This window comes from Rhineura floridana, chromosome 6, assembly GCF_030035675.1.
Source record: "Rhineura floridana isolate rRhiFlo1 chromosome 6, rRhiFlo1.hap2, whole genome shotgun sequence".
Lineage (NCBI taxonomy): Eukaryota > Metazoa > Chordata > Lepidosauria > Squamata > Rhineuridae > Rhineura > Rhineura floridana.
Genome location: NC_084485.1, coordinates 49280982 through 49307055, shown reverse-complemented (window position 1 = coordinate 49307055; position 26074 = coordinate 49280982). Strand labels below are relative to the sequence as shown.

General features: G+C 42.9%; 1 protein-coding gene across 1 annotated transcript in view; it reads right to left on the bottom strand.

The window, feature by feature from the left end:
* Window positions 1–331: 331 nt before the first annotated feature.
* LOC133386629 (fer-1-like protein 4) overlaps window positions 332–26074 on the bottom strand; it is an 82977-nt gene continuing 57234 nt past the window's right edge. Inside the window, exons 32-45 of the mRNA XM_061630331.1 lie at window positions 25097–25136; window positions 24328–24434; window positions 22230–22361; window positions 19572–19682; window positions 19186–19313; window positions 16107–16277; window positions 15314–15468; window positions 12403–12581; window positions 10224–10309; window positions 9697–9795; window positions 8532–8773; window positions 4349–4638; window positions 2450–2550; window positions 332–1048 (exon numbers count right to left, since the gene is read on the bottom strand). Coding sequence (XP_061486315.1) covers window positions 868–1048; window positions 2450–2550; window positions 4349–4638; window positions 8532–8773; window positions 9697–9795; window positions 10224–10309; window positions 12403–12581; window positions 15314–15468; window positions 16107–16277; window positions 19186–19313; window positions 19572–19682; window positions 22230–22361; window positions 24328–24434; window positions 25097–25136 — 2022 coding nt within the window. The 3' untranslated portion in view covers window positions 332–867. The remainder of the gene's footprint in view (window positions 1049–2449; window positions 2551–4348; window positions 4639–8531; window positions 8774–9696; window positions 9796–10223; window positions 10310–12402; window positions 12582–15313; window positions 15469–16106; window positions 16278–19185; window positions 19314–19571; window positions 19683–22229; window positions 22362–24327; window positions 24435–25096; window positions 25137–26074) is intronic.

Genomic DNA, 26074 nt, shown 5'->3' with positions numbered 1-26074 from the left:
TGAAGCAGGAAATTCAACAGACTCAACTTAGGAGGAGTCTCCATTTGTGAGCACTCCCAACCTACTTAAGCAGACTCAGGGGGGGAACCCAGTTGCTGAGTCAAGTCTGTAGTCGCGAAGTCATGCTCAGCTAGTGCTAGAAAGAAACTAAGTTCCTAGGAAGAGTAGTTAGTTTCATGATGTGCTCTGCATTGCAGCTGTCTATTACATTACTAAAAAGAGAAAACACCACTGTCGAGTCTGAGTTTCTCAACTTTGGGCAGGACAATGGTAACTGAATGGTTGGGAGATGTTGTTTTCTCTATAAAAATCTTGACTGAACAGCCCTCTCACCACTGCTGCATAATAATAAACCTGCCCATGCTTAAGATGAACTACTATGTGAAATCGTTTTTTTAACCATTTAATTTTTCTGCCAGACTCATGATTTGGAAACACAGATAGCAGTAGCATAAGTCTCTTTCCATATGGCTGGGTTTCTGTACTTCTACCCCCATTGCTACAGGTGGTCTCTCCCTTTTCTGCTTAAGTGATAGTTGATTTTTTTTAGCTATAAAGAGCCACAGAACCAGTGCAATATAATAAGGGTCCCATCTTAAGCACCAATGACAGGCAAGGCATTTACTGAATAATTACAAAAGGCCCTTCAAAAAGTGATTGCCATCACATCACAGATGTGAGCAGGCCATATGACTACATAAATATGGACAATCTCTTCCTTTACTTGTGACAGTTGCATTTTACATGTGCTCCAGGCATAATCATCCAGCTGCACATGTTCCTTCATGTCTTTGGTGTAGAAGTCACTGTTATCTTCATTTGTCAAGTCCCAACTTAGGAAGGGAGAGGAGGACAGAGAGAATTTGCTCAGCCATTGATTATCTTCTCACTGATGTATCCAGGCATTGTGTACAGAATGAGAACCAAGAATATGGTCAGAATTGCAATAATTAGCAGTGCAATTATGTACTTCTTGTAACGCTTCCAAATGAAAAAGACAAATGTTTTCATGGGATTCACAAACCAGTTGAAGGATGTTTTTGGACGGCTGGAGAGAAAAGAAGGGGTAAGACTCAGTGCAGGTTTGTAACAACAAAGTGGCATCTCAATCAAATGTTGACCACCCACACACTGAAAATAACCAAATGCTAAACCTCACAGTCAAGACAAAGCCACTGAACAGTTGTATTTTATTCCCTCCTTGCATCTGAATGCCTGGAAAGCAAAAGGTCCTTTTGCGTTTAATCATGTTTCCCATTAAAATATTATGTTCCAACTACATTAATGTATTCCATTTAATTCATAATAGTATAGAACAAGAGTGGGAAACATATAGGCCTCCAAATATGGCTGGACTACAACTCCCATCATTCCTGGTTGATGGCCATGATGATGGTGGCTGATGGGAGCTGGAGTCTGGTACAGAGGAACTACAGCAGCAGTGCAATTCTAAAGGGCATATGTTGATTGACTTATAAAGTATCCTTGCCCCTTTGCCTTCAACATCTGGTGCACGCACCTAGGTGAAAGGCAACACTCAAAACAATGGAGTACAGCAGAGAGCAAAGCAGAAAGATATCTGTCTGTATATGGTCCACAGTCCCATAAAATCACCCTGATCAGCAATTTTCTCATGGACCAAAATAGCATGATCCTAGGGAGCCCAAGCCCACCACTCCTGTCACTGGCACCACGGTGGTGGGAGAACTGGAGTAGGTGCAGGCTGGAACCACAATCTGACTATTTAAAAGAGACTTTAAAAGAGAATTAGACAAATTCATGGAGCATAAGGCTATCAATGTACAGCTGGTATAGCACAGTGGGGAGGAGAGCCTGGCTGGGAGTCCAGAGTCTGTGAGTTCAAATCCCGCTTATGTCTCCTGGGTGTAAAGGGCCAGCTAAAGATCACCTCCACAGTGAGTGGCTCGGGTTACGTACCCTGCCACCTGTGCAGCCGTGGGCAAGCTGCATAGTCCCAAGGAGTCCAGTTGCCCCCCAGCTGGCAGTTGTGGACAAGGAAGGGGCTGGCTTGTGCAGCTGTGTGGCAAGCTGAGCAGGCCCTAGCCAGATGGGGAGGATTAGCCTTAGAGGGAGGCAATGGTAAATCCCTTCTGAATACCACTTACCATGAAAACCCTATTCATAGGGTAGCCATAAGTTGGGATCGACTTGAAGTCAGTCCATTTCATTTTTCAAGGCTATCAGTGGCTAATAGCCATGATAACTATGTTCTGCCTCAACTACTGGAGACAGTATGCCTCTGAATGCCAGTAGCTAGGAATCACAAGCAAAGAGAGCACTGATGTGCTCAGGTCCTGCTTTCAGGCTTTCCATAGGCATCTGGTTGAAGACTGTGAGAACAGGATGCTAGGTTAGGTGGGCCATTGCCATAATCCACCCTGATGTTCTTATTTACAAAGCCACTTAATATAACCCTATAGATACTTACTTGGGTTTATCCAAGGGTTCAGGCTCTTTCCTCCCTAGACCAGCTGGGGCTTTCTCGGCCTCCTCTATGGTCAGTAACTGGAATTCAGCTTCCACTTTTCCCTGGAGAGAAGCACATTAAAATAAATATCTGACATACCACAAAAGTCTGCTGTGCTGTCTAAAGAAAATACCAACTGCATCTATGCAAGTGAACCTACCACAGATGGGCCAAAAATGTTCTCCACCAAAACCCAACATTTTTTGGAGAACACAGCTTACTTAGATAGCAACTGAAAGCAAACTAGCTGTAAAATAATCAAAAACACTACAGAGAATGGGGAAAATTTCAGCTCATGGATGTTCAAACTTCTGCTTACAAAACAGGATTTGCAGGAGGCAGTTCACAATCTTTAAGAGCATCAAGCTACTCTGACTTTTAGCTAGAAAGTGTAGTACTACATGGGAAGCTAGCCTATGACTTAACAATTCATTATGCCTCCTATTGGGGAAAGGTTGTAGCTCAGTGATTAGAGCATCCGCCTTGTATGCAGAAAGTCCCAGGTTCAATCCCCAGCAACTTGAGGTAAGGCTAGGAAAGACTCCTGCCTGAAATCCTACACTGCCAGTCAGTGTAGACAATACTGAGCAAGATGGGCCAATGGTCTGACTTCATATAAGGCAGCTTCCTATGTTCCTATATTTTATGCCAGTAAGAGACTTCATTATCTGCATGTGATGTGCTCCAATTTAACCACCAACATCATGGCACAGGGCAACTTTGCAGCAAAGTAAATGTGATCCTATAGCATTAAGAGTAATGCAGATTCCACATATCACATGTGATTAAATCCTGCACAGAAACCCCAGGGGCACTTCTACCACTACTATACCACTAAACATGGCTCTTTCAAGCTTTTATCTATAAAGCTTAAAGAAAAAAACACATAAAATACTGTCAGGTCAGTTAAAAAGAAAGTAATAACCACCATCTGCCTAAACCATGAAATGCCTGTTGCAATAAAAGTATTCTTACTAATGCTTGAAAGCGAGCTTCCCTTGGGAAAGCGTTCCAGAAGAAAGCACCAGCGCTGATGAGAAATCCTTGTTCCTCATTCCCATCAGCCTGACCTCAGAAGAAGGTGGCCTTTTCTGTGGTGGCCTAACTGTGATGGCACCTACAGAATGCTTTCCTTTTTAGCACCAGGCAAAGACCTTTCTGTTCACCTAGGCCTTTTAACATTTTAGTACCTTAAAGCTGATGTGATTATTTTGGTCTGTCCCTTGACAGCATTTTTTGTCCTAAGGGGTTATTGTAGCCCCGATAATGTATTTATATATTTATTTTGTGCTCATGTAATTTGATCTGACTTGATATTTTAGGGTGCAGTCCAAATCCTAGCCACTGCCTGCAGAGCTTGATGGAGCAGAGGGGCCACTGCCACATTGGCAGCCCTGTGCCCATCCTGGCCAGGGTGGAAAGCAATAGGGCCCAATGCCATCTTGTGACAGCAATGGAGCTGGATCAGGAGACAACGGATCCCAGGCCAGCTCAGTCCTTCCACAGCCTTGGGATGCACCATTCTGGGGTTTTCTGTAGGCTACTGCTGATGGGGATCCTGCCCATGGCACTTCCGCCCACCCATTTTATGGGTGGAACTGGGCAGGGGGGAGGCTCTGCACCGACAGACTGATGATGGCAGTCTGAACTCTGAAGGTGGAGACCAGCAGGGCTGGGTGGAAAGATATATCCACCCAACTCAATCCACCACCACCCCAGCCTGGCACAAAGGAGGTATGGATTGCCCCCTTAATGTATTATTTGAGTTGTGTTGCATGCTGCCTAGTGAAACAGGTAAATAGATTACTTGTAAATAATAAAAAACCAGGTGCTTCTTCACAGCAGGCAATGCTTTCTTACCGTTAGGATGAAGATGTTTCCACTAGGATCTGAAAACTCAACATCTTCTGGTTTTACTGAGCTCCTCCACTTCTTCTTCTTCTTCTTTTTCTTCTTCTGCTTAGCCTCCCTCTCCTCCCTTTCAATGTCTTCCTGACCTTTCAGTTTGATGAAGGGCCACCAGCCTTTCATCCGTTTGTTTCGAAAGATGGAGAAGCGGGGCATGGCCTTCTCCTTGGCCATCTTGACGGTACACTGCTCTGAGCTCTTGGCGGCTCTCACCATATCATTCAGCTTTAACTCAATGGCCCCTGAAAACACACCAAAGGAGAAAGAATTTCAGATACTGGCCATTTGACATGATGGGACACTGAACAATTTCCCCCAAATGGCTAAGAAGCACAGTCTTTTCACCCAGAGGGAATTGCAGGAATTTTGCCTGCCACTATTAGGGTATGATACAATTTACAGAACACAGCCATTAGCATTATTGCAGGAATCGCAGCATTAGACTGGACCATACAGTCACCTGCTACAAAATGGGGCCCTCCACCACTAATACAAGTAGTAAGAAAATGTGCTTCAGAAAGATGCTTCCAGGGCAGGGAGATTTAAGATATCAAATAAACCAAGCCACCTAACTGAAACAGAAGGCATGAAAATTCTGAGATCATTGTCATTCTGACCTGGAGGATAAACTTGTTGCAGCCCAAATACAGCAATTCTTCTCAAGGGACAAGTTGAGAGAGACTTTGGGCTAATCCACATGGGAGCATTACTTTGTACTAAAGACACTGTCTTTACCTCCATTTTCTGTTTGCACCATCCACAGTAAGGGCTCAATGCCAGCTGCAAACACAGTGTTTTCTATTCACACTGAGAAGAAGGATCAATCATGCAGTTTCCTAATGACCACGCCCTCTAATTTAACATTTCCACTCCCTTGGTTGTTTGGCAACCAAGCATGCTGCAGTGGGTTCCTTTAAAAAAAAAATCTGGAAGTGAGAATATCTGTGTTTTCCTTGGTAGGATACAGTTGAAATACAAATCTTTGTTTGAGTAGGGTTATGCTTTTGTGCACTAGTTAGGGGGGAAAAGAAAATAAAGGCACCGTTTGTGGCAACATAAAAATGCTAGCAGAACAGGGTAGAGCAGCCAGAAGTTGCTTCTCAGCCCTCAGGAAACAAAATGAACAAAGGGAGGAGGAGCAAGTAGGCGTGGAGAGGGGAACGATTGACACACCCAACTAAAAGCATCAGAGCACAGCGTCTGCAAGCACTAGAGCAGCCTTTCCCAACCGGTGTGCCTCCAGATGTTGTTGGACCACAACTCCCATCAGCCTCAGCCAGCATTGCTAATGGTCAGGAAAGATGGGAGTTGTGATCCAACAACATCTGGAGGCACACTGGTTGGGAAAGGCTGCACTAGAGATACAGAGTGAAGGCTTTTTTCCTTCCTTCTTATTAATAGAGGATTGGGTTAGTATGGATTTACAGGGGGGAAACTGCATGATAGCTTCTGTTAGCCAGAAACCATGCAAATCAAAAGGACATGTGAGTAGCACTAAACATACAGTAAAGCACCGTGTAGATGAGCCCACAGGCAGCATAGCTGGCTCAGGGAAAAGTTAAGGGCCAATGACAAGAAGTGTGCAAACAAAACTGAGCCGCATAAGCAGGCAAAGGAAACAAAGAGTTAGAAAGCAGACTCAAGGCATAAACCAGGAATTTATCAGTAGCCTCTTCTTACTTCTTTTTATAGTAGCTGCTAGGAGGCTGGAACACACAAAAGTAGGGAAGCTCAAGTGAGCCTGCATTCCAAGGCAAGCTGGGGCTTAGGAACTATTCCTGAGAGTCAGATCCTGCATAACAGGACCAGCCGAAGAGATTTTCCTGCTTGAGGCAAAGGACAAGACGGCACTGGCCCCAGCTCCATATACAGAAGCCAGCCAGACTAGCAACATATCTTAATTTAACAATGCTGGGATGGCCAGTGGTGTGCTGTTGCAGAGTCAGCCTCATGGCAATGGCATCACTACTGCTTACCATTACTGCGAGAGTAGGGCAGGGCACCATGCCAGCCTCTCCTGAAACAATAGTATCCTCTACCACATCTGAGAGCAGCAGAGAAGTTTATAGGGGCACAGGCCAAGTCATGCATGGCACACCCAGCTCTGCCTTCCAGTGCCTCACCACCACTCCCTCCCAGCATCTGCTGCCTCAGTAGGGATGGACAAATCTGGCAGTTTCTCTTAGTTTCTCATTTTTCCAATCTTCAATTCAGTTCTCTGCATTTGTGCAGCAATTTGCAATATATATATATATATAAAATACTCATGAAAATTCATCAGCATTTTAGTGCAAATTTCTCTTGACATACTTGTATGCAGCTTTTATGAATTTTGCAAGCAATTTCCCCTAATATAATGCATTTTTAAATGTTATTTCTAGTAATATATTCACTTTTATCCACACTTTCCCCTAATATATGCATTTTTGCAAACATTGCTTGGCTGGAGAGTACATCACAAAATTTGGATAAGTGCATATTTTGAAGGATAGCTGTGTTTTGGTTCACATATTGCTTTGAGAAGTGCAAATCAGGTAATTTCTCATTAAAATGCAAATAACATCAAATTTCTCCTCCATCCCTATGCTTAATGGAAAGGCTGACCCTGCTGAGCAAAGTGCATTTACCAAATCCTCAGGAAAGTTTAACTGGGTGCATTTGTACACCACACAACATCCTGCCCCATATGGTAAAGGAGGGTCTGATTTCTCAGAGGGGGGATGAGGAACACAATCAGATGGGGAAGATACGTGGGAAAATCTTAATGATCCCAGTGGGCCACAAGAGAAGCATCAGGGGGAAATGACATGAACATCCTTCATATGTTTATTTCCTTCAGTCTCAACCTTTGTGATGTTCTTTGTCCTCACAGCTATTCCAGAATGTTGCTTCTTAATCAGTTAAAAACATTCTTCCTGAACCTAAATGTGTAAGCGTGCAATTTCTTACCTCTAGGATGTTGTAAATTTCCATGTTACATAAGGAGACACTGAGATATAGAAAGGGGAAATAACCAATGTTTTTAAAGGTGGCATAGCAAGAAATGCAGTGGAGATATCCTTACTGTCCAAATTACATACATTCAATGCAATTGATACTTGAACAGCAGATTCTGTTCAGAATCAGTGCAACTTCAACCTAACAAAACCAGATTGCTGTTTAGAACTCTGCAGTATCTTTGTACATCACTAGATGGTGCTGCTTATTAGTAATCCTTTTTTACAGCTTATTGCTGCAATGGACTTGTACAATTTCATCTATTATCCTATATTGTTTTGATTCAATTCCATGCAATTAGTCAATAGGAACTGAAACTGAATCAAAACAATATGGAATAGTGAATGAAAGGAACTTTTGAGTAGATTTTTACCATTTGTTTCCTTGCAGAAGAACTACTTTAATAGCTGTAGTGAGAATTTAGAAACAAATGGGCTAGATTACATTTACTGCATATAAATACTATATATACGAAGGTAAAAAATGGATGTACCCTAGAAAGATGTGCTTGCCAATAATCTATGCTAGCATTATGGGACATGCGTTCTCCTATTCCTGTCTCTCTGCCAGCCTCTTCAATTCAGATTAGCTGTCTTAGGAAACAGAACTGCACTGCTAAAAGCTTCTAGCATGTGAGTTTCAAATAAGGAGAGGAAAGGAATGCAGCAGGTATGGGGAACCTTTGGTCATCCAGATGTTGCTGAACTACAGGAACACAGGAAGCTGCCTTATACTGAGTCAGACCATTGGTCCATCTAGTTCAGTACTGTCTACACTGACTGGCAGCAGCTCTCCAGGATTTCGGTCAGGATTCTCTCCTAGCCCTACTGGGAGATACTGGGATCTTCTGCATGCATTATGCGACATACAAGTCCCATCAGTTCCAGCAAGCATGGCCAAAGACCAGGAATGATGGGAGATGTAGCTCAGCAATATCCAGAAGGCCAAAGGTTCCCCCACGCCTGGAGTACAGAGAAGAGAGGTGTTTTAGAAGGTCTGTAGGGCCAGCTTTTAACTTCCTTCCAATATTTTATTTTTTCCATAGTAGACCTTTCTGAGGAAAATACAAGGAAAAACATATTTATATATGCCCAAAACCTAATCAAACCACAGTGAGCATTAAACTTCAGAAAAATACCTAGAAAGTCATTTGCTGAAATCCTGTCATAGTCCCAGACCTGAAGGACCAGCACTGCTGGCTCTCGAAATTCTGATTCCTCCAGAGAGAAGATGGAATCTTTCTTTTTGTAAGTTATCTCTTTCTCTGTTGGGAGGTAGTCAAAGCGGAACACAAATCTCCAGTTGAAGTTGCCCTCCCCAGTCAAAGAATTAAAGTGAACATCGGTCTCTTGTTTGTCTTTCTCCATCCCTTTGATCCAACTGCAAAAGAACCTCCATTAGCATCTAGCAATGACACAAAATACACATTTCTCTATGAATCTATTCTGGCAGAAGCAATAAGGAAACCTCAGTTAAAGGGCACATTGGTAAAACTCCTGAAGGGCAAGTCAACAGAATAACATTTGCTACTTAATCAGTGATCCAACTCCTGCTAAATGGATCAGTCCCCCCCCCAAAGGGGTAAATGCGACTTGCAGCAGTAGTGGCTGGTGGGTCCATGTCAGTGGGGCAGTGGAAACTGCTCTGGCTTTTAGTCCAAACTTTCAAGGCACTGTTCAAGGTGCTGAAATCTAACCCCCATTTAGGTTCAGCACCTTAGACAGCTCCCTGAAACATCAGACTAAAACCAGAGTGGATTCCACTGCCCTACTGACGCGGAGCCATCAGCTGCCACTGCTTGCAGGGCCAAAGTATGTATATGTACACACTCCTGTTTACTCTGCATCCAGTGTGGTGCCACTGCTGGTTTGTGAAGCCCTGTACAGATGACATTAGCCACAATCCACATCTATCCTGTAGTCTGTAGTTTGGCTGGCCTCCTGTCTGAAACCTTGTTAAGAGTCACTGCCAGTCAATGTAGGCAATAGTGGCTGGGACAATGTTTTAACTCAGTATGAGGCCCTTCCTACGTTCCTAATTAATCAAACAGTATACTATGAATACCAGAGGTTGGGCACAAAAAGGACCACTGCCTTCATGTTACACCTGTAAGTTTTCTAGAGTCTTTCACGCTTTCTAGATTGTTCCAAGATCCACTGTGTTGGAAACAGTATACTTGACTAGGTGAACCTTGATCTATTCCAACAGGGAAATCCTTATTTTAAAAAAATAACCACAGTTTGTCTTCTACTGAATGAATTTCCTTTCATTTTTAAATTATCTGAGCTTGTCATGGAAAACACCTTTTTACATAGATGTCACTGGAGATTTCTCCTGTTATTGGATTGACGTCATCAAGGACCACATCATCTGTATTCCAGATAATGACACGTAGCTCATAACTAGAAAGAAATGGAAAAGTCAAGTACTGATTAAAACACAATTTCTTACTCTGTAAATCCTGGACCAAACTTTCCACAAGGAACAAAGGGTAGCCTCCATCAGTATGAGGACTACCCAGTATCTATACAGTCCACAACACAAGCATGGATCACAGGGCAGACTATGGTGCAGCTGAGTAATTTTAGATCCTGGGCTGTAGGATATTATGGGAGTCCCCTTTAGACAGCTATGTGTTTTACTTCTGTTGTGAAGCAGACAATTAACATTTCTCCTCTTCCCCTCCCCCCTGCTTTTCCATGTTTTACAACTTCTACATTTCTGATATGAACAGTTAGAAAGCCCCAGCCAGTGCATGCAACATTTAAGAAAACATTCAATAAAGGCAAAATAAATAATAGTTTAGAAACCAGCTCCCTTCCAATTCTACCTGATGGGGAGTCGTGGTTTTATGTTGACAGGTGGTGGTGCAGGGACATCATTTGGAAACATGTCAATCCACATGTGGAGAGCACCCTGGGAGAAAACAAGATGGTTGCTTCTGAGATTCAACAGCAGCTGAATCTCAGCTAAAGTAACGTAGGAGGATGACATGAACAGATTAACACAACAAGAGGAGAAAACATCCAAAATAGTGCAAACCAGTATTTATGAAAGAATCATCATATATTTTGAACCTCAGGAGAATAGTTTTTCTACAAAGACAGACCCATTCTCTAGGCCTGGAAACTCTGAAAAGAGTGGTCTTTTCCAAGGGTATTATTTGGTAAAGAGCACAATTTTTAGAGTTCACACACCCAAGCAGCAGGTCTGAAGGGCTTGCCCTACCATTAGGCAGAATAAGGTGGACAGCTTAGGCATGGTTTTGAGTGTCATGAAAGGGTGGCAAATTGCCAATTATTTAATTTATTGTTATTATTATATTTTTACTCCCAGGAAGAGACACTTTTGAAATTTTCTGTCTCAGGTACTAAAATAACTTGGCAAACCTTGAGTATGATGTACCTTGGCTTTGGGAGGGGAGCCAATATTAGCTACTCTGCCTCAGGCAGAAGTATCTTGGGCTGGCCCTGCAGGTCTCTGTTTGTCTACATCTTGAAATTATCCTTAGAAAATTATGAGTGATGCAATCACAGCAGCATGATGTGCATGGTGAATGAGAAAGATGTAACCCACAGTGTTGCCTCACCTGCTGTTCCCAAGTCAGGCACATAGCTGACTCATACAAAAGCTGATTCTTGCATTATAATAGCCATATGGAAGCCACTTTGATGTGGCAGAGGCTCCATGTAGTGGCTATAAAATGTAAAGTGTTACCACAATGATAGAACCTCTTCCCATCATATGAAGAGTGTCAACACCAGTGTCAAGTATTCCCGGTGGCCACTGGCATGGAGAGTTGCCATATGAGGAGTACAATACACCACATCAGGCCATCAACAGGAAAGCATGATCCCATTGTTGTTTGTATCACAGTCAGAATGCACATTATGGTTATCTTGCAGGCACTTGAAATGTGCCCCCCCCCAATTCTAATTTGCTAAATACTATTTTGTGCATTCATATTTTGCACTGCTGCTTGGAAATTGTAGTGTGGAGCAGGAGTAGCCAGTTGTGCTGTGGAGCGGCCCACTTGACAGCAGCACTGGAGAGTGGTGAGACTGGGGCTGTGTGAGTACATAGGAGCACTGGATTGGATCCACTGGAGTGCCTGCATAACCTCGACCTCACCACTGCCCTGCCCCCACCCATGCCATTCTAGTGAGCAGCAACAACACCGCTGCTGAGAGGACAGTTCCACAGCATCGGCCTATCTCGCCAGTGACTCCTGGGTGTAAGGCAATGTGTTGCCTAGGCAACCATACAACACTCTTCTTTCATTCTGTGAATGTCATGCCAGGAAGATCAGTTCAGTGTTAGGATACATCCATCCTTTCATCATCACCATGGCTTTACTCCACCACTTACTCAGGGTGTTTGGCCCGCCCAGAAGGATCAGATCAATGGGAACCATCCCTCTCCACTCAAGGCAAGGGAATCCACCCACTGAATAACGACATACATGAACTAAAACCACACCAGACTCTGGAGCCTAAGAAAAGATGACCTGGAAAATCTCATTGTTCAGGAGTTAATTTTCTGTTTTGTTTCCAAGTGGCCTGATTAGCATATAACACCCCTCCCTCATGCATTTCCCAAACCTTTGCATAAGCTTTTGTAAAGGCTGTCCCATTTACGTGACACAATCAAGACTTCTGTGTGAAGGGAAGGAGTTAGGGAGTCATTGTGCAAAACATCTGAAGGGCACCAGGTTGGCAAAGGGTGGCCTAAAAGCTTTTAGGACTGGGGGGAAAGGAGTACACTCTTGCTCTCAAGTCTTCCTTCTTGCCACACCACCTTTTCTATCTATTTCTGTGCTTTACAATTGCTTTCCCCCCCTACACTGGATAGGGGTGTGTCTGTGTGTTTGTCTGACCAGGAGAATAGCATCGCCCCATGCTACCATGGTTGCACTAGAGCAGCTGTCCAGCTCATAGGCTACAAAAGAAAACAAATGTTTCAAAATGTACAAATACTGTACAATGAGTAAAACAGCATTCTTGTCTCACCTGTAGGAGACCTGGGCTATCCGGATTGTAAAGGGATCGAACTTCCACATGTTCTGGTACTAATTTGTACCCATACTCTGGCATTTCATCCCAGTGCTGAAGAACATACAAAGCTTTGTGCTCATCATAAGCAGACCAGGTTTCATCTTCATTTTCTTTCTTGTCTTTTCCAAAGGCTTCTAGAATATAACACAATCAGTCAGAAGCTAAAAAAGGGAGCAGACAGAATCAGTATATCAACAATCAACAAAGAACACCATGTCAGTGCCTGGGAATCACAAAGTAATTGGCCATTGCTCACTTTAGCAGCTTTGACTTTTAACAGTCCAGGCGATTGTGTTCTCCTTTGAAACTGTAATTAGGTAGGCTAGAGACAGCTCTCACAGCTTCATTTAAAACAATGTCCCAAGTAGGGAGATTGGGAATCCAGTGTCAGGACCCTAAAGAATTTTACAACTTCTTTTAAAATCTAAAGAGGCTTCAGGCTGGTATTTCTATGTCACATGGCAAAAACATTTTGAAACTGGAGAGACTTTGAATAGTAGAAGGTGTCTGCTGTTCAAATGCACACACATGAGGTTGTTTTTTTAATCTGGTATGATGCCCTAATGTAGCTATCAAAACCCTGTCCTTGTTAATGCACACAAGAATAGATAAGAGAGGAAAGATCAGTTACAGAAGGGCCGAAAAGAGCAGAACTGGCCAGATATTTTTCAGCCTGCTCATAACACTACAACAGTTAATGATTTCTTAGTCTAATAAATCAAAACAAAGCATTAACAGTGTCTGGACTGAATTTTAAGAAAAAGAAGTTATGCATACAAATTCATCCTATCATACCTACTTCAAAAAAATAAAGTTCAAGGAAGAGGAAAAAGCAGTTCAAAAGCTGAAATGTATTCCAATAAAATTTACTTTTGCAGAATCTTCTGGAGGATAGTTCAGCAAGCTATGAGGAACTGATGGAAATCTACATGGATTTCCTCCTAAGCATACATCTTCATTAAGGAGAAAATGTTGCCTCTGGCAGAGGATCGGGGGTTGTAGGATCCAGGAAAGAAGACCAAAAGTTCAAATATACAGTGATGCTTTCTAGAGGAACAACAACTCTGCTTAGATACCCTTGGAAAAATAGAAGGCTATTTGCTAACAAAATGCTAACAAAAGTCATGCACACAAAAAATGTAAGTGAACTATTTTAAGCATTTTAAAGTCAAGAAATCAGAAGAAGGCCAGGACTGGGGAGGGCAGCTATGAGAGAACTAGAAAAGGTCCTCAAATGCAAAGATGTATCACTGAACACTAAAGTCAGGATCATTCAGACCATGTTATTTCCAATCTCTATGTATGGATGTGAAAGTTGGACAGTAAAAAAAGCAGATAAGAGAAAAATCAACTCATTTGAAATGTGGTGTTGGAAGAGAGCTTTGTGCATACCATGGACTGAGAACAAGACAAATAATTGGGTGTTAGAACAAATTAAACCAGAACTGTCGCTAGAAGCTAAAATGATGAAACTAAGGTTATCATACTTTGGACACATCATGAGAAGACATGATTCCCTAGAAAAGACAATAATGCTGGGAAAAACTGAGTGGAGTAGAAAAAGAGGAAGACCAAACAAGATATTTTTATTTATTTATTTATTTATTTATTAAATTTATTAGTCGCCCATCTGGCTGGTTGTCCAGCCACTCTGGGCAACGTACAAGATAAAACAATACATTAAAACATTAAAATTTAAAACCATAACAGTAAAAAACCTAACCCACCCCAAAAGCCTGCCTGAAGAGCCAGGTCTTCAAGGCCCGGCGGAAGCTTATCATAGAAGGGGCATGGCGGAGATCATTTGGGAGAGAATTCCACAGGGTGGGGGCCACTATTGAAAAAGCCCTCTCTCTAGTCCTCACCAGTCTAGCTGTTTTAACCGGTGGGATCGAGAGAAGGTCTTCTGAGGCTGATCTTGTTGAGCGGCATCCCTGACGATGCTGGAGGCGCTCCTTCAGATAGACTGGGCTAAAACCGTATAGGGTTTTAAAGGTCAAAGCCAACACCTTGAATTGGGCCTGGTAAACAACCGGGAGCCAGTGCAACTCCTTCAGCACTGGAGTGATGTGATCTTGCCGGTGGCTACCTTTAATCAGATGAGCCGCCGCATTTTGTACCAGTTGCAGCTTCCGGACCGTTTTCAAGGGTAACCCCACGTAGAGCGCATTACAGTAGTCTAGGCGAGAGGTGACCAGGGCATGTACTACCGGTGGGAGCAGATGGTTGGGAAGGTAGGGGATTGAAGGATTGATTCCATAAAGGAAGCCACAGACCTGAACTTACAAGATCTGAACAGGGTGGTTCATGACAGATGGTGTTGGAGGTCACTGATTCAGAGGGTCACCATAAGTCGTAATTGACTTGAAGGCACATAACAACAACAACAACAACAATTCTGGTTAACATTTGGACTGCTTGGAGAATCAACATCTGAGTTGTGACATAATAGAAAATGAGTGAGATATTCATTGTCCAACATAGTTTAAATTAGAACAGATTCTAGTCAATGTGTTAAATGACAACCAGAATCAGATGGAAAGAGGGGTTCAGTCTTCGAAATATGCATCCAGCAGAATGTACTGTTGAAATAGCTATTATTTCCTAAAGTGTGCCAGTATGGCATAGTGGTTGGAATGTCGGAATAGGACTAGGAAGACCCAGGTTCAATCCCCACTCAGCTATGAAGCTCACTCGATGACATTCACCTGTCAATGCCTCTCTCAGCCTAACTTACCTCACAGGGCTATTGTGAGGATAAAATAGTAAGAGGGAGAAAAATATGTGCCACCTTGAGCTCCTTGGAGGAAAGGTGGGATGTAAAAGTAGTAATTTTTTAAAAAAAGAAAAAAAATTAGACCAGTACCTTCAGGAAAAGCTTCAGAAGGGATCTTAAAAATCTTATTGTTTACTTTGACTTCCTCCCGCCTGTATTCAGCTGATTGGAGCGAGTTCTTCTTGCACAAACTGTCCAGGATATGTGTGGGTTTGAAAGCATCACGCCACATGTTATAACCCTCTCTGTAAAGAATAAACAGAATCAAACATATTGGCCTGGTTTGCACATAACACTATGCCATGGTTTGTTAACTCAAAGTATGGTTTATTTGAACATCTGAATATAGCAGACTAACCATAGTTTGTTGTTTGAAGCTATGGCCTGTTGATGGCTTACTAACCATGGCTCGTTTTAACTGTAGTTTGGCATTATGTCAGAACACAACAACCTAGTTTAATCACGATTTGTTTGGTCACCACACCAGATGTTCACCCAAGCTACAGAAACACAAAGCAAGAACAGATAGAAACTGAGCTGTGAATTGTCAGCTCATCTGTGAGATGACTTGTGGTTTCCTGAACAGTTAAAACAAATAATGGCTTACTGTTATGAAAGAACACAGCCATTCAATTCTAATGGGTGGAGATTTGGATGTGAAGCTAGTTTATTTCATGTTAGTGCTAGTATTCCATGAGACATTTCTGTAGAGAGCACTGGGAATCTTTCCCCACTATAGGAAGTGAAGGACACGCTCCCGTGGGAAGGCTATGGAATACTTGCCCAACACAGCAAGTCTGTCTTCACAATAATAATTAAAAATGTGAACAAAATGACAACAGGGAGTGATGGCTGCCTTGCTAACTCATTCTATATTACATACGTGTCATATTGTGAGGCCACTCCACAGTTGGCTCTGTGATTACTGTAGAATCGGTTCTCCAGGTCAATCTTTGTCTCACCAATTAAGTCATCAGAACCAATCAAATCATGGTCAAATATCGTTATACTGAGTTCTGATTCAATGGGAAAAGATATGCTCAGCTCCAGCACTCTGAAGAACAGAGAGAGAGAGAGAGAATATAAATGGGTAACTAGAGGATGGAACAGAACATATAATAGCAGGTTATGTACATCATGATCAACAACAACCACTTTACTTCTATCTATAGTAGCATGTCCACCATTTTTTAACATCTTTATCATTCAACATAGTGCCTGGGTAAAGGGAGTACCAGTCACACACATCCACGCATGGCATCCACTGGCACAAGCCCTTTGTTGTTGTTGTTCACATTTATTGCCTGCCCTTCACAAGACTAGGGTGGGTTCTGAAAACATACATCTCAGAAGCCAAAGGCCAGGATAAATATGACTTTAGCATTTGCCAAAAACTGTATAGTGAAGATGCTAGATGCACCTCTGTAGGGAGGGAATTATACAACTTAGGGGCTGCCACAGAGAAAGCCCTCTCCCAGGCCACCATCCCCTGAATGCCTGAGGATGGTGGAACTACCAAGAAGGCCTGTTCTGCTGATCTTAACACCCTAGAGGGTCTTCAGGGAAGGAGATGGTCTCTGAGATATTTGGGGCTTCAGTCATTTAGGGCTTTAAACACTAAACATTCACTACCTTGAATCGGGTCTAGAAACAAATTGGCAACCAGTGCAACTGTTTTAGAACAGGGGTTATATGAGTTCTAAAAGGAACCCCAGCCAGTAATCTGGCTACTGCATTTTGGACCACTTGAAGATTCCAAGTTGTCTTCAAGGGCAGCCCATGTAGAGTGCATTACAATAAACCAATCTGGAAGCTACCAGAGCATGGAGCACTGTTGCCAAGTCATCTGTATCCAAAATGGGCCATAACTGGCAAATCAGCTGGAGCTGGAAATAGGCACTCCTAGCCTAGCCATCGAGGCAACCTGAGCCTCCAATGACAATGATGGATTGAGGAGTACCCGCAAGCTACAAACCTGCTCCTTTCAGGGGCGAGAAACCCCATCCAGGCCATCATCCCATCTCCAGTACTGAAGAGCTTGGAACACCTAACACTTCTGTCTTTTCAGGATTCAGCTTCAGTTTTTTCTGGCCCACATCTAGCCCACCAGTGCTTCCAGACACCTGTCTAGCACCTCAGTTGCTTCTCCTGATTCAGATGGCACAGAGAGATAGAGCTGTGTGTCATCTGCATATTGGAGACACTTCACTCCAAAACTCCTGATAATCGCTCCCAGCAGCTTCATATAGATGTTAAATAGCTTGGGGGACAAGACAGAACCTTGTGAGACACCATAGGAAAACTCCCATGGTGTTGAACAGAAGCCTGTCATAACTACTTTCTGAAAATGTCCCTGGCCTGGAGGTAGGAACAGGACTACTGAAGTACAGTGCCCCCAACCCCACCTCCCTAAGCCACTCCAGAAGAATACCATGGTCAATGGTATCAAAAGCCCTTCATCAAAAGCCCTTCATCAAAAGCCCTTCATCAAAAGCCCTTATCAATAGATACTTCATCTTGAAGAACCTGAAGTTGTCATTTTCCCTCCCCCATCTCATGTGGCCATCACTAGGGATATGTGCCAGATTTGACTGAAGCATGAACCAAATCAGACTGATTCAGGGGACCAAACCACCACAATCTGGGTCTATCAAGTGGTGGGGCAGCAGGCAGGAAGGAGAGGCAGGTGTTGGTCAGGAAGAAGGAGAAACAGCAAAAAGGCCTAGAAGAGGAGGAACCTATCTGCCAGCTGCTTCTTCCCAGGAGAAGGTGGGGGGTGGATGCTTTTGGCTGCCAGGCAGAGTCAGGTGTTCCTACATAGGCAGCTTTCCTGTCCAGCCTCTTATTTTTCCTGTCTGACAACCTGTACCCTAAAGCAATGCCCCACAGGATCAAATCCTCCACTCAACAGCTGTTGAGCAGTGGAGTCATTCCTGCAGGTGTGGGAACTCCACAGGGAAGGTGCTTGTGAAGGAGTGCCCTGCAGACTCCCCCGGAGCCCATTTCCAGGACCCCACTGTCATGGAAACTGTCTGGAGTAGTATCACTAGCTACAGGTGGGCTGTAGGAGGGGTGGGCTGTACAGGAGGCTCACAGTGCCACAGCAGCTAGGCTCTAGCCAGGAAGAAGCAAATGGGGAGCCATGGCAACAGAGGTAGGCCTGAGTAGTTGCTGTAGCAATGGGGCCTTGGAAACGGGCCACAAGGCCTAGCAAAGAGATAGTGGGGAGGAGGAGATGGGATTCAATACTGCGGGGCACTCCTTCACAAGTGCCTTTCCTGCAGGGAAGGCATTTGCAAAGGAGCATCTTGTACCCCTCAGGATTGAACCCTCATGCTCTTGGTCGGGGGGGGAGGAAATGCAGCATCTCCTGCTTCCCCCCTCCCAAACATATGTTCAATTAGGGTTTCAAAAACCCTAATTAAACATTAGCCCTGCCCCAAAATTGGTTGGGGGGCACATGCAGAGCAGATGGTCCCCATGCTGGCCTAAGGCAGGACAGCCTGATCTGGGCGACACAGATCAGGGCTCTGGGGCAGGTCTGGGGGGCTCAGGTCAGGGCCCTGGGGCACAGTCCTAGCAATGCTATCTTTTACTCACCCCTCACTTCCACAGTCATACTTGCCGGCCATAACTCATTTTGGGTATCCTCAGCTTCCCTCTTCTGTCTGCTGCCCACTAATTCACAGTTTAGATCTGGCCCATTGGACTTGTCACCCTCCATTCCTGGAATCTTTTGACAGCTATTATGCACTTCCACATCTCCCCATGGCACCAGCCCTCTCTTCTTCTTTGGTGCTGGGAATACAGATTCCTTCCTTCTGCATCTACAACAAGGGAGCCATCATCTGAAATAAGCTACCCTGTGAAGCTGTTTAGGTTCACCTAGTGGTATGGCACGTTCTACTGGAAGCAATGTAGAGAACATGCAACTCTGATTCAAAGTAAAGTCACATTCTTACTCTCCGAAGACTGGATTGAGCTGTTTTGGGATGTAACGGTCCTTGGTGTCTTTCTGTTGCTGCCCGATTCTAACCACGAGGTATGGATCTGCCTTGCCATTGGGGTCTGTTGGGCTCAGGTTAGTTGCCTAAAACACATAACAAAGGAGACTATGATGTTGACAGGACACAACTTGAATAGAACGAAGGATAGAATATCTACCATTTCAATGACAGGGCTACTAACAAGCTTTGAAAACAAGTCTTGCCATAGCTCAAAGGCAATGCCAACAGAGATAACAGAATCCCAATTGTCAGAGATCTATGTTTGTGGCATGGCTATAAATTCATTATCTGGTAATTGCAGCAAAGATTTCAAATTCATGGAAGTCACTAAAAATACTCACTTTCACAATATAAATTCGGACAAGGACCTTAATGGGTCTGTTTCTGGGGATGCCTTGGGAGATCTTGTGTTCTGCACCTGCCTCTTCTGTCCGATAAACATAGAATGAGCCCTGCAACAGAGGGAGTAAACAAATGACAATCTATGCCATTCTTTCTAGTAGAATATTTTGAACAGCCCTACACCTGTCAGATTTTTCTTCTCATTTCCTGAGAGACTATAGTATGTTGAGTCCTGCAGAATCACAGCTCCTGACCACACCTCTGTTGTCAACACATATATTTTAAGTGTAATACATCACAGGAGAGAAGGAGGAAGGAAGAGGACAGTGAAAGCAAAGTTACTGTTCCATAAGTCATAGACACACATGGTCTCACAAAGAGGCCTTTTGCTGTGTTCTGAGCCAAGTATCAACCTTCATTCCAAAAAGCAGGCTTTCATGTGAACAATGTTGGGGTATTATAAATAATTTTATTTGTGCAATAGCAGTATTTAGATGAAATGCTGTTCCAGAACAACAGGACTGACAATAAAGAGAACCAGATGAACGAGCTAAGTACCCATCCAAAACCATTTATGATTCTATAGCTACAAAAATAAAATAACAATGGTCTGCTTTGCATTAAAACATAGTTTATTTTCTGAATGAGCAGCATGCTGCTGTAGGCTGCAGAAATGGCCAGGGAGGAAACAAGGCATAGTTTAGATTGTGGTTATATGTGAACCTGGGCTTGTGGTTTGTTTCCCTCACATACTTTGGCTTCCACTTGTGGATTGTCTGGAGAAGAACAAACCACAAGCCCAGGTATGCACGTAATGGCAAGTTAAACTATGACTTGCTTTCTCTCTGGTGCAGCAGCAGCAGCAGGAGTGGTATAAGAGTGAATGGCTTGCAATTTCAGCAGTGAGCACCGATGCACTGCTTGTTCACATTAAACCATAGATTATTTTAACTACGGTTTACTGTGACATGCAAACTAGGCCACTGTCTCAGAAAATTAAAACAGACCAAGAACTGCTGTTTGTAGGCACTTTGATCAGAATATGAAAATTTAAACTGTCTAAGAGAGCAATAAATCCCAGATACTTTCAGCCATTATGTTTACTTTATAGTGACACATATTTTTAAAAAAACTTTTCTTTTCTTTTTAAAGATGTTTTTAAATTTTTAAAAAACATTTTTAAAATATGTTTCATTTTAAAGTCTGTTTTCATGATGTTTTAAAGTGTCTTTCTTGCTTTTGTTTGCTGCCCTCGGCTCCTAGTGAGAGAAAGGGCACGATATAAATCAAATAATAAATAAATAAAATACTAATTTATTTTTAAGGTATTTGAATGACTTCTTCACATCACCAGTTGTTGTTGTTATGTGCCTTCAAGCTGATTATGACTTATAGCAACCCTATGAATCAGTGACCTCCAAGAGTATCTGTCATGAACCACCCTGTTCAGATCTTGTAAGTTCAGGACTGTGTCTTCCTTTATGGAATCAATCCATCTCTTGTATGGTCTTCCTCTTTTTCTGCTCCCTTCTGTTTTTTTCCAGCATTATTGTCTTTTCTAGTGAATCATGTCTTCTCATTATGTGTCTAAAGTATGATAACCTCAGTTTCATCATTTTAGCGTCTAGTGACAGTTCTGGTTTAATTTGTTCTGACACCCAATTATTTGTCTTTTTCGCAGTCCATGGTATGCGCAAAGCTCTCCTCCAATACCACATTTCAAATGAGTTTATCTTTCTCTTATCTGCTTTTTCAACTGTCTAACTTTCACATCCATACATAAAGATTGAGAATATAATGATCTGAATGATCTTGACTTTAGTGTTCAGTGATACATCTTTGCATTTGAGGACCTTTTCTAGTTCTCTCATAGCTGCCCTCTCCAGTCCTAGCCTTCTTCTAATTTGTTGACTATTGTCTCCATTTTGGTTAATGACTGTGCCGAGGGATTGATAATCCTTGACAAGTTCAATGTCCTCAATGTCAACTTTAAAGTTACATAAATCTTCTGTTGTCATTACTTTAGTCTTTTTGACGTTCAGCTGTAGTCCTGCTTTTGTGCTTCCCTCTTTAACTTTCATCAGCATTCATTTCAAATCATTACAGGTTTCTGCTAATAGTATGGTATTGTCTGCATATCTTAAATTATTGATATTTCTCCCTCCAATTTTCACACCTCCTTCATCTTGGTCCAATCCCGCTTTCTGTATGATATGTTCTGCATATAGATTAAACAAACAGGGTGATAAAATACACCCCTGTCTCACACCCTTTCCGATGAGGAACCAATCGGTTTCTCCATATTCTGTCCTTACAGTAGCTTCTTGTCCAGAGTATAGGCTGAACATTAGGACAATCAGATGCTGTGGCACCCCCATTTCTTTTAAGATATTCCATCATTTTTCATGATCTACACAGTCAAAGGCTTTGCTGTAATCTATAAAGCACAGGGTGATTTTCTTCTGAAATTCCTTGGTCTGTTCCATTATTAATCTGTGCTTTTATCCTGCATCGATTCATTTACAATATTATACTCGATGGCAAGAATGCAAGAGATTAGGAAAGGCATTTTCTTGTGCTGGTGATCAGCTTTTATCTTACTTTAATTACAGCATTTTTTTTGTATTCACAATAAATATTATTCAAGTACCCATTACCTTGTATTTTCCCACAAAATTCTCCTCCTCATTTCCATCTTCATCTTCACTGGCTTTCCCACGATGAAGCGGAAAAATACACAGCCAGTCCTCAAAATTGTCAAACTCATTTTCCAGCTCTGAACTGTAGATCTGCAATAAGAGACATGTTAATTTTAGAACTTTCTTACCATAAGAACTGCTAATACAATTGATACATTTATGTGATTATGCGGTATAAAAATGGAACCAATAAAATAAACAAAACATATAAACTAGTATTGCAGAAAAAAAAGTTAATGCAGCCAAAGGCCACTTCAACCCAGTTCTATCTTTTCAGTTCTATCACTGACTTAAATCAAACGGATAGCTTTTTATCCAGGTGCTAATTAGCTTCTCAGTGCCAGGAGGTCTGTGTTATCATAGATGCTGCTTTGTGTATGATCACTATAATGATTTTAGATATATTTAAGCTTTATCATAATTGTCAGATGCTTTACTTTTTGCATTTCATTTCCCTTTGATCTCACTGCTTACAATTCTACCCCCTCTAAAATCTATTATTATTATTATTATTATTATTATTATTTAATTAATTAAACTTATATCCAACCCTTCCTCCCTGAACGAGCCCAGGGCAGCAAACAACAAGCGATAAACCAGTAAGAACATCTTTAAAAACATCTTAAAAATGAAACATCTAAAATTATATAGCCACAAGAGTTCCGCAATGTTAAATTGAAAATACATTCCACAATGTTGAATTGAAAATACCCCCCATGCCATCATAAGCTGATTTCAAAACAAAACCTTACAAAACTTATAGTCCTGAAATCAGAAACGCTTGCTTAACAACCCTCTAAATTTTCATGGTGATATACAAAACAGTCAGAGAGAATCAAGAATTCAAAGTGTAAAAAGAGAGAGAAAAGACCCAGACCCCTTTTGGACTTTTTTCTGTCAGAGTTCTCATAATTTGTTGAAATTAATTAAAAATCAGCCATGTTCACCGAGTACCTGTAATCCTGTTACTGACCTTGCCCCATACTCTGACCTTCATCTTCTGCAGTTAAAATGTTAAAAAAATACCTGGCTGATTTTTGATTAATTTAAGAAATTTAGCATTGAAGTCAATGATAAGGCCAGGCATCAGGGCCGGCTCCAGGCATGCGGGGGCCCTTGGGCATCAGCTTGCCCTGGCCCCCCGGTGGGTGGGTGAGTGGGTATGCGTGTGCGCACGGCCCCCCTACCTGTCTAGTCTTTACCATTGCCCTTAATGAAGATGGTGGCTGCGGTTTCCCTAAGGGGAATGAAGCCTCCGCCACCATCTTTGTTGATGGCACACGTGCGTGCTACACATGCACATCTCTGCCATCAACTAAAATGGTGGCAGCGGCTTCAGTACCTTAGGGAAGGTGTGGCCGCCATCTTCATTAAGGGCAATGCTAAAAAGCCCGCTGACAGGTAAGTGGGGGGCGTAGGGGTGCACGGATCGTGGAAGGGGAGTGGAGGGCCCCTCAGGGGCTCCTGTAGCTCCAGGGCCCACAGGGCAGTGCCCAACCTGGCCGCCCTTTAGAACTGGCCCTGCCAGGCATGCTCATTAAGAACCAACTGTCAGTGTTCTAAAAGCCAGACTCACAGCTGCTTGGCTTGGCTAATCAGGGGGGCACACCCATACCAGACCTTTATTTCACTTTAGACAGTCATGGTTTCCCCCAAAGAATCTTGGAAATATACAAAGCAATTGGCAGGAAATGCCCACATTAATGTGCTTGATTTGCAACATTAGCAAGTGATCTGTGTAATATGCAAACTGGAGAACTGAAATATGACGACTTTAGTCTCAGTGAAATCAACAGAAACATAGGAAGCTACCTTATACTAAGTCAGACCATTGGTCAAGTTAGCTCAGTATTGTTGACACTGACTGGCAGCAGCTCTTGAGGGTTTCAGACAGGAATCTGACAGGTAGCAGAATCCAGCTGCCTGGGATTGAACATGTGATCTCTTGCATGGAAAGCATGTGATCTACCAGTGAGCCACAGCCTTCTCCCTGCTTACCCTACATAGGATTTACCCTTTTATAACTTAGCACAGGATTTGACCTCTGAAGACCTACCTTTAATGTAGCAATAAGTTTCCTTTTAGGACGAACTGGTTCAGCTTCAACAATTTGTTCATCTTCCACTTCCACATCAAGAGAAGTAACATTTAAGTTCCCTCCATCTAAATAAGATGTTGAGAAATTAATGGGATATTCTGTTCAGCTCATGCAGTCGTATATCGTACAAGATATGCTTTCCAACACATACAGCATTCTCACAACTTCCAGCAAAGTGTCAATGACCAGGTTGTTTTAATTCCTTATTCTCTCAAGCGTCAGGTATTTTTGTTTGCAACTGAGAGTACAAAGTGAACACAGGGCAAAGGAGGGCTGGAAGAAGTGCTTCCACCATAGTCACCTGTAGAGGCTGTCAGAACCAGGGCACATTGTAGTGCTTCATTAAGAGGGCTTGCGTGTGAAACAATCCTATGAAACCTGAAAGAGGCAGTTTGGTAGTAGTAGAGGCTAGTAGAGTTAATAAGGGGTTCTGGAGAGAGAAAGAGAATGTTGGGAGACTGAACTGATATTGCTGTGAATCAAGCATTGACTGTTTGCTTGACTATAATACCTGTTCATTCTGCACATTTATAAATAGACTGATTACCACAGAAATCACAATTTCTCTCCTGCCAAGGAAACTGAGCTTTCCACAACTCAGGGAAGGGGAGCACAGAACATTAATAAAAAAATAATAAAAGCATCACACTGGGATGTGTAGATTACTTGAACACCAGCTAACCTGGAAAGTTCATGTCCTGGTAATTTCACAGTATGAACATCTCACCTGGATCATTTTGGTCCTCCTCCTCCTCATCACTATATGACTGTAAAACAAGATGGCCATTAATCAGACTATGACAACTGGGAATCAGTCTCTCCTATCTTAACAAGTCTTCTATAATTATTGCTAGATGTATTTCACAATACCCCCCTCCAAAAAGCAAATATAATACAAATTTTGGGTTGTATCCAATGTTAGTCCTACTATGAGTAGATCCATTGAAATTAATGGAAATGCTTAACTTTTATCTGTTAATGGTTGGCAGGAGAACCGTCAGTGATAGCTTTCAGCTCACTAGGGCCCAGCTGGGGCCTCCACCATAGTAGAGCCCTCCCACCAACAGTGGCCTCTGGAAAGTTGCTTGGGACCATTCCAACCCTTCTCCCAGCCATCAGCTTAGTCAGAGGGAGGGGGACATGAGTTAGGACTGCACTCTAGTACAATATCATGACTCCCTTGGCAACTTTGGGCTCAGGCCTGGGATGACTCTGAAGGAAGACGAGAAGGAATGGGAGGGGGAGGTTGGGACAAATGAAAGTCCTTTCCTCTCTCCAGTCCCAGCTGGTGCTACCATGGAGATAGAACTTCCAGCTACCTCCCTGCCTAAGGGGAAGACAGACTTATTGGAATCTGGGGAGGGCTCTAAGATGCAGCCTGGGGTGGCTGAGCAAGATTGGGGGGGAGGCAGGTCCCAAACTCTCTCCCAGGACCAGGCACCACGTCTGGAGAAGGGAGGGGAGACATCCACCTAGACACAGAGCCTGCTTCCAGACTGCCTGCTCACACAGGAATAGAAGGGCTATGCCCACCTCAGATTTAATGCTTGACAAGTGGGTGTGGAAAACTTGTTGGAACAACATCTCAGCTCTCATGCAGTCTTGAACTTCTTGTAACTGACCCTGAACTTGTGAACCTCAGCCCTTGCTCTAAGGCCGGACTCACCCCCACCAAACCTTTGCTCTGTGAGAGCTCTGGGACTGG